This window comes from Pararge aegeria, chromosome 18 (assembly GCF_905163445.1).
Source record: "Pararge aegeria chromosome 18, ilParAegt1.1, whole genome shotgun sequence".
In the NCBI taxonomy this organism is placed as follows: domain Eukaryota; kingdom Metazoa; phylum Arthropoda; class Insecta; order Lepidoptera; family Nymphalidae; genus Pararge; species Pararge aegeria.
Genome location: NC_053197.1, coordinates 10,758,368 through 10,774,372, shown reverse-complemented (window position 1 = coordinate 10,774,372; position 16,005 = coordinate 10,758,368). Strand labels below are relative to the sequence as shown.

The 16,005-nt window shown below is 37.5% G+C and overlaps 1 protein-coding gene across 1 annotated transcript in view; it reads left to right on the top strand.

Moving 5' to 3' along the window:
- LOC120631423 (apoptosis-stimulating of p53 protein 1) overlaps positions 1 to 16,005 on the top strand; it is a 395,044-nt gene that overhangs the window by 76,955 nt on the left and 302,084 nt on the right. The window contains exon 2 of the mRNA XM_039901000.1: positions 13,631 to 13,680. Coding sequence (XP_039756934.1) covers positions 13,672 to 13,680 — 9 coding nt within the window. The 5' untranslated portion in view covers positions 13,631 to 13,671. The remainder of the gene's footprint in view (positions 1 to 13,630; positions 13,681 to 16,005) is intronic.

The window sequence follows — 16,005 nt, the reverse complement described above, 5'->3', positions numbered from 1 at the left end:
TCACAAGATTGAATATATTAACAAGTGTAGAAAATCTAACATTTGGCACTCTGGCTTCGATTACTGCGTTGGCCAAAGTATTAAGTCCTTGGGGTTTTAAAACCTGCTGGAACCATTAGATTTAACTAGCAGAGATGAAACTACTGGACTACTAGGAGTAGACAACTTAATACTACAAGACGAAAAGTATTATATGTCCGATTAGTGAATACAAACTATCCCCGTCTCCCTATGCAAAGTTCTAAAATCTACTAAGTTGTGAAACAGTGCATAGGTAACATAAACTATTTATTCTAATTTTTCTGAGAGTAAACCGGGCAGCAGTTGAGCCAATAATAGGTAACAAACAAACAAACAAACATACGTTCAAAATGATAATGTTAGTTAAGTTGGATCATCCAGCTCTCTATATGGCAATTAAAATCTTTTACATACTCCTAGAATATTCAATATCCTGATATTGACGGTATTAACCGCAATTTGCGATTCACATAAAGCACTCGACGTTTTAACCTCAAGTGCATTTGAGCATGCAATAATACCCATCAATCTGTCAACCACTAAATTACAGCGACGTGATTGGTTGATAGCGTATTAATATAGTATAGGTTTAGGATATGTGCTTCAAGATTAACAACTTTGAAGAATAGATACATCACTCATATAACACCCGTGAGCCGTATTCTGTATAGTGCGCCGGTAAAGGATTGTTGATGTTTTTTTATATACCTACCACTACAAGTTAGCCCTTGACTGCAATCTCACCTGATGGTAGTTATGATACAGTCTAAGATGGTAGCGGGCTAACTTGCTATAGCTATGCCATGTTACATTAAACCTACACCACTACCCCTACACATGCCGTTGTTACAAAACGTTAAATCGCTTGGCGGCAGTTCTTTGTTGGTGACTAACTACAGGCTAAAAAATCCAATAGACCAGAAATTATCAATTTGGAATCAAAACCGGGACTACCCAACTATAAATCGCAAAGGAGGTCGTCAGATGATGATGCATAAGAATTTATACGTGGACATTGAAGATTCATGATATACATACCTTGCTGATTTAACTAATTTGCAGTGTGGCGACGGCAGATCATAATACAGTTATCACCACCCCTTCTCCTCCCGCGGGTGTCGTAAGAGGCGACTTAGGGGACCGATGACGGGCAGCAGCGTCATCTGTGCAACTACTACCATCTACTGCGATCCCCGAACCCTCGCATTGGGAGAGGTCTTTAGTCCAGCAGTGAACTGTTACAGGTCGTTGATGATGGTGATCTTACTATTGAGAACTTTCTCTGAAGTGAAATCTCTTATTCTGAAGTATTTTAAAAATAACGTTCATTACGCTCTTTAGTAAAAAGCGGTTGCGGTGTGCGGTGCTCCGATTCCGCTGCAGTTAGCTTTTCCTGAACTTCTCAACTTGAGCATATAAATAAATCGTTGAAAATCGTTGAGCGTATTTAAAAGCTCGTATTTACTCCAATCTAATGGCTTACCTCTGAAATTGTCGCGCATAACAAAATAAGAGAAAGAGAAAGTAGCGAATTTATTATTCTTCCCTGTTTTTATTAACGACGAACTAGGCAATGCCTAAATAAGTAACTATAAATCCAAGGCATACATCAACCACTCACCAATAGTTATCACCTAAGAGTTGGTGAAACGGTTTTTTCTATAGACATTGCCTATATCATTAGGCATTTGATATAGGTGATGCCTAGGTGTAGGGTGTACATTTAAGAGTTATCTGCCCAATTTAAAACAGTAAAAACAATAAAGAAGCTATAAATTCTCTGCACAGATTTGTTCGGTTCTTGCAGATTATGTATCGAGGTCATTGGATATTACGCACTTGCGTAAATAGTTAATTTTCTTCTGCTTATATTTATAGCTAGTGATATTATAAGGAGCAAAGTTTTCAGTATTTGTGTGTTTTGTTTGTTTTATTATCAAGACAATCTTACGTGGATAAACCTTGCTCTTTACAGCATGCTATTTGGATGAATAGTTTAGGAGTTAATGGAATATAAAATTATTTGGTATTAAATCTGTGGCTGGCTTGGTTTGTATTAGATATTATATAGTACCTGAAGCTTTTTGTGACAGAGTTCAAGTATAGTTCATCATGCTTATTTCTTCCAAACAGCATTGTGCGTTGTTGTAATGCTGTGTTCCGGTCCAAAGCGCATGGCTGCCGGTGCTAATTAGGTGGACTTCACACGCCTTTAAAATCGCAGTGGAAAACTCACAGGCATGCATTGCATTTCCTCACAAAGCTTTCCTTCACCGTTACAGCAAGTGATAGTTTCATTAATTCAAAACGAACGTTACTCCAAAAATAAAAGGTTCGTAGGTTCGTGACGGCGGCGTTCGAACTCGGTCCCCCAGAAAGGGAGCCGATGCCATAACAACTAGCTACTAGGCTATCACCGCTTATTATTTTCGCCAACAATGCTCCATGCATTTCATCATCATCATCATCATATCAACTCATCACCGGTCCACTACAGAGCACGGGTACACTACTCCCACAATGAGTAAGGCCGCACAATGAGTAGGGGTTAAGGCCGTAGTCGACCACGCTGGCCCAGTGCGGATTACATACCTCAAAGGTGGACATTATGGAGAACTCCTGGGCATGCAGGTTGGCTCACGATGTTTTCCTTCACCGTGGAAGCAAGTGATAATTGTTTTTTTTAGAACGCACATGACTTAGAAAAGGTGCGTGGTCCCCGAAAGTGAAGTCGAAGTCCTACCCATTGCGCTATGACCGCTTTATGAATGTTTTATTTGCAACTATACGAGTATTTTGTGAATCGTTTGATTTCATTTTTGAGTTCGTTGCTCGAAATTTATACCATCATGTAGACCAAGCGTTATGTCGTATATTCATCCCTAATCCCCTAGGGGTATGCATTAACACTTGCGCTCCTAATGGATTTAAATGTCTTATTGTCATCCCTGTATATTTAAAACGTATTTTAATATAAATCCCACGAACAAAGGACGTTTTGTAATAAGTGGTCGCGTATACACAGAAGTCAGGGTGGGGCCAGGCTGTTTTCTGTGTGGTTTGTTTCGTACGAAATCTAACAATGCTGAAAAATTAAACCCGTCAAGGTTTTCTGGCTTTCATGCTTGAATTGTCTTTCATTTTAATTATAAAGGGTACAGTTCGAATTCTTCATTCATTGCTTTAGATAGTGATAACAGTGTTTAATTTGAAGCGATTTTGTTTTTGATTTCGTTTGGTTTTGCGACGATTTTTGCCATGGGTGTGAGCAACCAACTATTTGCTTTATATTATATACATAGGTAATCAAGAAAAGAAGAAAAGAAAGAAATCAGCAAATATCCAGTAGGTCGAGTCGCTCATCCTTGGACTTAAAAATAACTGTGCTGTGGGCTGGGATGGTATATCGACATCTATCTTAAAATCAGCTAGACACGTACTCTTACCTATTATAACGCACGTTTGTAATCTTTGTTTTTCAACGGGCGTATTTCCCAAAGTATTCAAGAGAGCCATCGTGCATCCCATTTATAAGACGGGTCCCAGAGACTGTGTCGATAATTATAGACCAATTTCTGTGCTAAGTGCTCTTTCTAAAATTCTAGAAAAACTTTTGAATCGGAGACTCGTATCATTTTTAAATGAAAACCAACTACTTTCTGATCATCAGTTTGGTTTTAGATCAAATAAATCGACCGAGGATGCAGTTACGAGTTTAATAGATACCACAATACAGAACATAGACCAAAAGAAAAAGACTATTGGCATCTTTTTAGACCTCTCTAAAGCCTTCGACACAGTCTCTATTCCGAAACTTTTAAATAAATTAGAAAGGTTAGGTGTGCGTGGATTGCCCTTATCTCTATTTAAAAGTTACCTTACTGAGAGAACACAAAGTGTTTCCGTAAACGATGTAACCAGCCATGATAAGAATCTTAATTTTAGGGTGCCACAAGGAAGCGTACTTGGGCCCACTCTTTTTTTGGTATACATTAATGAGCTCTGTCAGTTCACCCTACCAAATTTCAAAATAATAAGTTATGCTGATGACACGGCTCTTCTTGTTCATGGCTTAACATGGGAGGAAGCCCGTGGTAATGCTGAATTAGCTTTGGCTAATGTTATAAACTGGCTGTCTTGCAACTTACTAACAGTCAATGTTTCAAAGACAAAATTTGTAACATTCGGATCAAGGCGTTCCTTGTCACCTGCTTCATTCTCAATCTGTGCTCATCGATGTTCTGTCCCACTTGATAAAAGTTGTGACTGTAGCCGGATTGCGCGTACGCAAAGCATCAAATACCTTGGTGTGGTTATTGATGAGTGTCTCACATGGAATGATCACATTGAATCTGTTATCTCCAGAGTTCGAAAGACAATGTATATTTTCAGAAATCTCAGAAATACAGCCAAAATAGACACTTTAAAATCTATATACTTTGCTTTCGTGCAATCTGTTCTTGGTTACTGCATAACAGTTTGGGGAGGTGCCGGCAAAACTATAATGCTTCGGTTGGAAAGGGCCCAAAGGTCTGTATTGAAAGTGATGATGCTGAAACCGATACGTTTTCCCACCACTGAATTATATAAGCAGGGCAGGGTTCTTTCGGTACGCAAACTATACGTGCTGTTAATTACTCTTCGTAAGCACGGCAATACTACCTATGATTCAGAGTTTGTTAAAAATAAGCGTAGGTTGGATAGGATTTGTCAAGTTGAACCACGCAGAACCGCTTTAGCTGGTCGCCACTCTTACTTCATAAGTTCAATGCTTTATAACAAAATTAATAAAAAAATATCCATTTACTCATTAACATCACGAAAATGTAAAATTAAATTAACGAATTGGCTTCTTAACCTAACTTATGATGAGACTGAAAACCTTATTCAATAATACATTCAATCACACCCTCACCCTCACCCACACTCACATACACATACACATAAACACACGCGCACGCACACACTCATATTTAGTTTTTTAAGTACAATTAATTATATTAAAAAAAAATATATATAAAAAAAAAGGAAAAAATCTTATGGATGTATTTATGTAAAAGTAGAGAAAAAAAAAATTGAGTTTATCAATGCTTTCAATTGAATTTAATTCAAAAAGTTTTTCGGTTTTTATTTTTATTAATCTCACTAGATTTAATTTAAGTGTATGGTTCTCGCTCCAGAGACGGGCGATAATAACTGCGACTCAGTCTTGCACTATAGCAGTATTATCGAATTTGGGTTTCATGATACACATTACCTTATGTTTGCCTTATTTTGTACTATTTTTAATTTGCTGTGTAACTGTTAATTGAAATAAACTTATTATTATTATTATTATTATTATAACAAGAGTAGGTTTAAAGCTGTATAAATTAATGCTACAAATAATATATCAAAATATTGTTATGAATTATTATAGTTCCAAATAAAACACTATAAAAATACAATAAATATTTATTTTGTACCACAATTTTTGTAAAGGAAAGTGAAATCGATTTAAATATTTAAAATTCACAATATATTTTAAAACTTTTATATTTTTTACAACCTAATATATTATGAGATTCAAAATACTAAAATACTAATTTGGTATAATTAATGTAAGCCACTTGAATATAAGGTAAATATAGGTTCACATATAAATCACAAGCAGGTGGACTTATGCTGAACCTCCCATGGCGATTGAACCGTAATGGCTAAATAAGATGTGACCCTACGATACATAGCACCATTGTCAGCACAGAATAAACCTAGAGCTTTTGGAGTTTCATACTGCATGTCGCGTGTAAAATGACTTTTCGTTTATCATCTGTATTATAAGCATTTATATGTATTATATTCATAGAAATATTCATCAGCTATTTTAGTACCCGTAAAACAAGCTGCGCTTACTTTGGGGCTGGATGGCGTTGAGTGTTTTGTCCTAGAATATTTTTTTATTTATTTTATTAACTTACATTAAAGTGCATTATTCCGTTAGTGCTGCCATCTCTGGGAATACTAACGAAAGTACACCCGATGTATGAACAAGTCCACAACCATTTTTATATGAGTACTTGAAACTTAGTTTGAGAGCTTTGAGAGCTTTTGAAATAGAAGAAATAACTAAACATACGTAACATAGCACTGTTTACAGTAGCTAAAATTTCCCGCGGTCTCTAATTAACGAAACGTTTCACCCAAACCGCTAAATTACAGTTTCTAACACTTAGTAGCACTTATCTAATACCACAAATTAGCATTCACTGTCATTAGCATTAATTTGCGTCTCACTTACAAACACTATTTAATTGAAATGTTACGTGTTGTGTTTTCGTTGGCCACTAGAGTTCCTGGATAACATAATTCGTTAATCGTTAACTACTTTAAATTTTCTTTACATAATATGTATTTTTACTAAAGCGTATAGAATATCCTTACAAAGTCTTTAGAGCAGGCGAAAGAATTCGCCGCGAACAATTAATTACAGTATAATTTTAACAAAAAGCATCGTTAGCCTGGTCCAGGCCGTTCACAAGCCTTCTCTCAAATGGTAGAGGACTAAATACTTTTGGGTCCGCGTATATTTTATAGAATCTAGGAGTAAAGCTTTTTGAAACTGAGCTCATCCGGGGAAAGTACTACCGCCATGCTTATTTCTGCGACCAAGCCGCGATGCTGTTTGTTATTACAGTTTTATGTGCCTGTGTGGGCTTAAAACCTTTGCTTCAGGTTGATGGACGCCGGGTTTCTGTTCATAGGCGATGGTTTTCCATCAGGTGGGCCATCTGCCCTGATGGAAAACCCCTGATCTAAGAAGGCTCAGAGTCACTCAGCGATGGAGAGCGCATGCTCGGAGTATCTATACGCGATAAAATCAGAAATGTGGAGATTCATAGCTCGAAGAGTCGCGATGCTGAAGCGGCAATAGGCCGGGCACATAGTTCGGAGAAAGGATGGACGTGGGGTCCCAAGGTGCTGGAATGGCAGCCCCAAAATGGTAAGCGCAGCGTTGGTCGACCCCCAACGAGGTGGACAGACGACATTAAGTGCGTCGCAGGCAGCCGCTGGATCCAAGCGGCACAGAACCGTGGAATTTGGAACTCCCTACAAAAGACCTATGTCCAGCCGTGGACGTCTATCGGTTGATATGATGATGATGGGCCATCTGCTTGGTCCGTCAATTATAAATAAATAAATACACTAGGACAATACAAACATCGCCATCTAGCCCCAAAATAAGCGTAACGTGTTATGGGTACTAAGATATGTATATTATATATATTATATATATGTATGTATATATTATAATTATATGTATTTAACTTAATTGTATCACTCGTTGCACTATCCCGTTTTCCCTAACCTAATTCTCTACCATAAAGGGTTGTCTGGAGGAGGTCGCTTAAAGCGATAAGACCGCCTTTGCGCATCTTATATATATATATATATATATATATATATATATATATATTTATTGTTTTGTTATTTCTTGTTTTCGCTTTTAATTTGTGCAATAAAGACTTTATCTATCTATCTATCTATCTAAGATGACTGATGAGTATATTAATGAATAATATGCATAAATACTTATAATAAGAACCCAGACACTGAAAATGTTCATCACACAAACATAAACATTTTCCAGTTGTGGGAATCGAACCCACGGGTGAACGACGGAAATTATTACTATAAAAAAATCACGTATGGCAGTTGTTATTTATCAGAGGTATACGCAGTCGTGTAGAACCGTTTGTATACTAAATTCACACTATATCTTAATGAGACAAAGGTCAATAACCTCCCAGTAGGGCACTATGCGTCTATAGTGCTAGTCAAATAGACCAGACAACTGCTCATAAAAAAAAATCTTACTACTTTTTATAAAAAATAATTGTAAAACGCGGAGATGAGAAACGTGGACATTTAAATGTAATGGCAGTTCATTCATGTTCGCGGTGGAGAGAACCCTGAGTGCGCATAAGTATTCAAGGAATAGTTTGTGCACGATAAATATTCATAAATTCAAACAATTTGCAGTCTGGAAAGTGTAGGAGGGTCGTAAGTGTGTTATTAAGATTTCAACTTTAAAGGAGAGCCGTGCTCGACATCGTTCACTTGTGTTGTATGAAAGTTCAGATCGAGTTGAATAGGCTGTGCAAGTTACTGTATAGACCGAGAGTGCACAACCGATCACACCATTCTTTTTTTTTCTTATTAAAACTTCTTTCGGTAGGTAGGACAAACCGTCACGCTCTGAGGTGGAAGAATCGATCGGGTGAACCGGGGACCGTTATTATAACAATTATTTGGTTTACATTGTGAGGTTAGTGTATGTAGCTTAACGGTTTATCGTGCTAATATTATAATATATTGAAAAAAAACATTATAAACATTAAAGATTATAAAAACACATTCAAGGTTATTGTTTTTACTTCGGTATTGCGGTCTTAAGCACATACTCTTTTTATTTCCTGGGGAAATCCTGCTGGATACCACGTACACTCTTATCAACTAAAACTCCACGATGGTTTACCCAGTCGCCTGATGCCTTGGCCGCGGGAACGTTTCCGCGTACATCCGAGACCCAGCTACCGACACCCACCGTTGCATACCTAAGCAATCACACCTGATTTAAGTGATAAGCATAAGCTACTAAATAAGTGATAATAAGTATGTGCCGGTCTTGTCTAGAAGGTGATTGGGAAAACAGAAGCCGGAAGAGTAGTGCTTATTAAAAACAAAGAAGCAAAGCGCTTTTTATATTTCCATGAGATACTTTTTACCAGCACTCCTCACAGTTGTCTGGTAAAAATGTGAGTGGGTAACTAAATAAAATAGTTTTTGATCATCTCTAAGCAATTTCTTATTATATCCATGAGATATTAAGTATGTAACAGCAGTTTGTTTGCGATGCCTCACAGTTCCCTGGTGAACTGGTAAATAATAAATAATAAAATAAATAAATAATAACTAGATCAAAAAGTTGTCAGAAATACCACGTATAGTTAGTGGCGTTTCTAGGGTCTTGAATTAGAGCAAGCCCAGTTACATATAGGACTAATTCGACTCATATAGGCAGTTGTTGATGTGCCAAATAACAAACATCAACTCATCTTTGAAAAACACTACGATTATGGTCCACACGCGAGTTAGGATTTGAAATTTCGATTGATAATTAAAGCCTGGCTTTTTGGCTTCTAGTGTAGTACCGCCACTGCCTATAGTATAGCATACTCAGTTGTAGTAGGGTTTTTTTGTGTTTTTCACATTTCTGCCGATGTTGCTTGCATTGCTGCAATGCTGTGTTGACAGAGTCTGCATAAATAGATTTTATTCTTACTCACACTAAAGTATAATATCTAAAAGTAGTAGTAGTAGTAGTGTAGCTTTTTGTGACACAGGTCATTTGGGGGAGTTCTACAGCCATGCTTATTTCTGGCGATTGCTGTGTTACGGTCTGAAAGCCGTGGTTGCCGGTGTAATTACAGATACATCTATAGAAGTTTTACACCTGCGCCTCAAATCGATAAGCACAGGGCGGCACGTTGCAGGACGTGCTCCTTGCATGCTCTGTGAAGTGTTACTCTGTTTATAGTGATAGTTTCAACTTACCATCAGCACGGCTAGCATGGGCAGGAGACAATTATCTCCCCGGGGTAAGGATATAAGTGTATCTTCTCCCACAGCTTTATCAACTCTCAGAGGACTGGCGCACATGTGGAAATAATATTCTAATAATAAATTTGTATTAATAAACGTGGATAAACTTCTCCTATTCCATGTTCCAGTGATTAAGAAGCTGGACACGTTAATTATATCCCTTGTCAGGGGATATAATTGGGGGATATAATTTTTGTCTCCTGCTAGCTCTGCTGGTAGGACCAAGCAGATGGCTTGGTCCGTGAATTATAACTATAAAATAAAATAAAAAAACAGAAAGGTATCTTGTTATGTCCATGGGATATTAACTACGTACCGGTGCAGATTCTTATGATGTCTAATAGTACCCAGGTAAAAAAAATGAGAGGGTTACTGGATCAAAATATAGTTCTTGAGCACACTGACCGAAATGTATCTTGTCGTGTACCAACACACAAATTGCATGCGTGATAGGGTTCAGACGTGACACAGCATTTGAATAGCAATACAAATAAGGTGTTGGAATGTTCTGACAGTCAATTTATCTTTTGACGTAGCCGCGACGCGTTACTGTATGTCTCTCGTCGGATAATAGCTGACACTTTTATCGGATCGAGTGTGCGGAATGTTTATTGCGCCCACGCGACCAAATCAGCGACACGGAAGCGACAAATTGGTTGTCCCGCGGTTCGAGGAATGCTTATGGAAGCATGGAGCGATAGTGGGGTCGCGTAATTTGGGCTGTCGCTGTCGCTCGCAGGCCTGCGTGAAATATTTGGTAGCGGCGGGCGCGGCGACGGCGAGCGATTTGCATACAATGAGCCGGCACAATCGAGGGTGGGTCCGAACTCCGACTGGAAATCTCGGGCGCTGCTAACATTTCGGAAGTACCGTTTTTGTGTTTTTGTGCCGTCCGATACTTTGTTGATGTTATTTGGAGCAAATAAAGCCATTTTTCACGAAGTTAATATTGCGTACCGAATAAGCATCTATATTTGTTAACGTATTTAAAACTCTCTTGCTGTTAATTGGATGTTTGCTTAGCACGTTTTTCCATTCATACGTTTGTTATGTACCTACCTTGTACAAATGTTTATTTTTTCATTTACAAGGACGAGTTTTGTTTTAGAGGTTAGCATGTTTAAGGTCCTGGATTCGCTTCCCAGGTAAAGCTCAACATTATTACATGGTTGTACTCAGTTGTTCGCGTTGTCCACAGAAATTTGCTATGGCTTAACTACCTGTCTGAGGTACGAGGATACCGGTTTGTATGACTAACATATTGTCGTTATAATATTTAAAGCCCTCCAATGCCAATATATTGGAAGCTGACGATTCCTCTCTGCAATAGGAGATCTGTATCCAGCATTGAAGGTACATTAATAAAAACTCTAAGCATTTGATAACAATAAATCATTTGCCCTTAACTATTAAATAACACTTAATAAGTAAAATTAGTAAACACAAACAAAATTAATGTTAAATGTATAAAGTGAAGCCGACATCAAGAATATAAAATTTCAAAGATTTATCTAATCTTGGCAACGCTAAAGGATTTTAGAAGCCGGGCGGTATCTAATCGAATTAGAGAATTAAACCTTTTTGAACCCATCTCTATCACATTAACAGACCACCCTGGAGCTAAGCCCGTATCACAGAGTAAAGATTAATGTCACAACAAGATGGGAAAATCATTAGGTTTTATAACGTAGTGCGATGCGTCGATAATGTGGCCTTAATATACTCTTATTAGATTATTATTTTGTAGCTTTTACAGCAACTTACAAGTAATATTTTTGCATTATTAAAATATAGGGACAGCTAACTTGAATCCCAGTACGCACCTCTAACTTTTCTTAGTTATGTGCGTTTTGAGTAATTTAAAAATCACTTGCTTCAACGGTGAAGGAAAACATCGTGAGGAACTGCATAAAAGTCCTCAATAATGTCATTAAAGGACTGTGAAGTCTGCACTTGGGAGCGTTTTGGTATGAGTAAGGTTTATTCCGTAGTCCTCCTACGGAATAAACCTTACTCATACCAATTGTTTTTTTAATTTCTATGTTGCAGACCGCCGGGTTGTGATACTGGAGTATCTTCCTGTTAACTTTACGACACACAAATCGAGTATTTACCGAATAAGCGTACCTGAATAAAATTTATTTCAAAAGAAGTTTTATTTTAAACAAATAAAGCTTCTTTCATAAAATTTTTGATTTGTCGGATACGTTTATTCAGCGGTAAAGGCTCGAAATATTGTAGTCATTAAAAATCCACTATGAAGTATGTAGAGAATTACAATTATCCAGTTAAACTCAATGTCCTTAATAACTTAGAATAATTATTAGTTTACTTTTTCATCTAGTTGGATTTTGAGTTCAATCTCATTTTGATGATAAAATCACTCGCTGATGTGATTTCATAATGTCATTTTCTAAATTGATCCAATCCAAAAGGAAATGGATTCTGGACTTCTCTCGATTGCGAGAATAGTAAATCCAGTTACTTCATCAACCTTTATATCTATTCAAGGCACTTGTATTAAAACCCAATGGTTACTTCTTTGAACAGGCAAGAAAACATTTGATTTAACTGTAAGCCATAATGTAAGTAACTGTTTAACATACCTAATCAGTTAGATGTTACTCGTAGTGTGAGGTCACAATATTTGTAGGTTCTAATATATATATATATATATATATACACACATACTACAAGTAAACGAGTAGCCCATAAGGGGTTTGTCTATGTTAAACTTTTACCAAGCGTAGGTTCATACTTATAACTCCAAACAAGTTATTTGGCATCTTGTGGAGAATTTTATATTACAGCTTTTTAATATTTCGGAACACGACTTTGGATATTTTATCATCTTATAATTTTATATTCCACTACAAGTTAGTTAGCCCCTGACTGCAAAACTTGTAAGTGACGATGCAGTCTAAGATGGTAACGGTCTAAATTGTTAGGGGTAAGGCAGTTTTATTAAACTCATACCCTTAAGCCACGTCGTACCGGAACGCAGGCTATGCTAGCGGCACGTCTTTGCTGGAAGGGAGGTAACTAGCCACGACCGAAGGCAGACCAGACCAGACCAGAGAAAATACAGGAATAATAAATTCCCAACTTGCTCCTACCGGCAATCGAACCCGAAACCTCCTATTTTAAACCACAACGTCACCGCTGCGCCATGAAGGATGGCTTAAATATTTGTAACAAAGGAATATCTATTGTGATAATGATGATCGGAACGCCCACAAACCGCAAAGAATTTATATTTTTAAAACCATTCTCGCCAGCAGTGGGACATCAGCATAGCTGAGAATAGTGATAAATTGAAAGTAATGATATACTCCGCAAAGTAGATTCATTAATCCTACACCTAAGTTCGTGTCAGTGTGGCTTATGAAGTTCTCAGACATGTCTCAAACTTATTCCGAAACATATCTTGTCTTGTTGGCTGGATTCCTCTGACATTGATATCTATATAGTTTCTAAGAAACAACTCTTATAAGATAATATCAACAACATAATAAAAAAAAAACCAAACTATGCATACTGCACTTCCGCAGCGTCTACTAGTGGCTTCTTAATTCAATAAAGTGTTAAAAGAATGAGGAATTTGCAAAAAAATCAAAACGGCTTAGTAGTAATTCAGGAAAAAGTCAATGAATTCATTACATTATAATTTAAAAATCCCTCGTGTTCTAGTTTGCCATTTTATGGTGTCAGCCATATTGGATTTGAAAGTTATCATAGTATTGTACTACTGCATAGTCACACCCACGTACACACACACACACACACACAATAAACGTGTGTCACGCACACACACAATCACACACGTCAAACTTATAACACCCCGACGTTTGTCGTTTTCGCGTCGAGGGCTAACAAACAATATTTATGTAATATCTTGTTTTTCTTATAATTTTACTTCTATAAATATTGATTCAAATGTTTAATCTACAATCTTTTTTACTTTCAGGCAAGCAGGGGCTTTAAGGACACCACACATGTCCTCCAAATATGATTCCGGTGAGTTTACAGATATATATTGTTATTGAATTCTCTCTCTCTCTGTCTCTCTGATCGTTCCTTCATCAATGAAGATCGTGGTCCTGGTGAGATCTTAACAACGCGCTAGTAAACTTAATTTAAAAATACGAGCGAGCGTAAAATTAATTTTTTCAGCTCGTCTGCCCATGTGTTATGGTATTAAACTATAAGAATTCTTTAAAAGAAAACTTAGTGTATTAATTCCTCGTACCGGTTTATGTCATCATCATCATCTTTACGACGCGACAGGATGACCACTGCTGGACAGTCTCTTGTAGGGATTTCCACTTGAGGTTCGGTTTTTGCCGTATTTTAATACCTTCCTGTGACTGGTTTTATGGCGTAGGTATATAAGGTTAAATGTATATATAACAGCTGGACAGAAGGACTCTTCCCATGGGAATTGGGACTTTACCCATAATTAAACTGGTCAGACGGGTTGGTGATCGCAATAGATGGTATTAGTAGCAAAGAGGACGCTGCTGGCCGTTCTTCGTTATATTTCCTTAGTCGCATCTTACAATACCCGCGGGAAGAGGAGTAGTGTATTCTGATCTGCCTTTACCACACGGCATGGTATTATAACTTTCATCATCATCATCATCACTTCAACCGATTGAAGTCCACTGCTGGACATAGGTCTTTTGTAGTGAGTTCCTTAATCCACTGTCCGGTTCCGCTTGCTTCCAGCGGCTCCCAGCGACTCGTTTGATGTCGTCTGTCCACCTTATTGGGGGCCGACCAACACTGCGTTTACCTGTGCGGGGTCGCCATTCCAACACCTTGGAACCCCAACGTCCATCGGTTCTCCGAGCTATGTGCCCCGCCCATTTCCATTTCAGCTTAGCAACTCGCTGAGCTACGAGTATGTCGGTAACTCTGGTTCTTCTACGGATCTCCTCATTTCTGATTTGACGTAGAGATACTCCCAACATTGCTCTTTCCATCGCCCGCTGTGATTCTGAGCCTTCTTATGAGGCCCATAGCTTATAACTTTACATGTATTGAATTACAAGAAATAAATAAATAAATAAATAAACTACGACAATACACGATTGCTTGTGTTACGGGTAGCTGATGAATATTTTTATGAATAATATACATAAACACTTATAATATACAGAAAAACACCCAGTACTGAAAAACATTCATGTTCATCAGATAAACATTGTCCATTTGTGGGAATCGAATCCACGGCCTTTGACTCAGAAAGCAAGGAGGGTCGCTGCACACTGCGCCAGTTGGCCGTCAAATATTCACTCTTTGACCTATTTCAGTACACAGAAAAACAATTCACCACAAAGCGTTTGTTGAAGGCTAGGCACCCTACTAGTAATTACGTAAACATCTGCTACAAGGCAGCTGGATGACTTATTGCAAGGGTAATAAAGGAAGCAAACGCGTTTATAGAATACCAAAGGGTTTTTACGCCCGCAGTTAGTTCTAGATTATAATAGGTACCTACCCTTTTCAAGACTTCAAACTAGTTGTGCCATTTGTGGGAAAAATGCGTTAGAATAGTTTTTTTTTATTTTAGAATTAGTATGTTCAAGATGTTTTAATATAAATGTGTGGATGTTAGTATGAATAATGAAATATGTTTTTGCTGCTCTACCTTGGAAATACTTCCGTTGCTTGCCAATATTATAGATGCAAAAGTGAGTTTGTTTGTCCCTACGATTCATAACGTACCAAGCAGTCGTATATAAAATCCAACATACACTTTTGGCGACACATGTAGTATATTGTATTGATCGAATGTTTGCCCCTTTTTTATTTAATGAATTTCGTATTTATAACTCTATATACTATTAATAGAGTCATATAGACAAAGCTAAGCTATTGCATATATATATATATATATATATATATATATATATATATATTCACGCAAATAGTAGGGACACACCCTTAGCATATTAACTTCCCACTACTAGCCGCAGGTATTCTCTCTCATAGAAAATTGAAGAGGGTTTTTAGAGAATTGCCCCACCACACTATTTCAATGTATATTATTCATCCCATGTTTCATCATCAATACATTACGGGTCAATTACAGGACACGGGTTTCCTCTCAAAATTATAAGAGATTAGGCCGTAGTCCATCACGTTGGCTAAGTGTGGTTTAATAGAATTCATACGGCTTAGAGAACGTTATGGGGAACTCTCAGACAGGCATGTTTCCTCACGATGTTACACTTTACCGTTGTAGCTAGTGTTTTTTTTTGCTAAAACGCACATAACTCCGAAATTTAGAGGTCCTGGCGCATAATAATTATGAGAGTATCATCACATGTTCTGTGT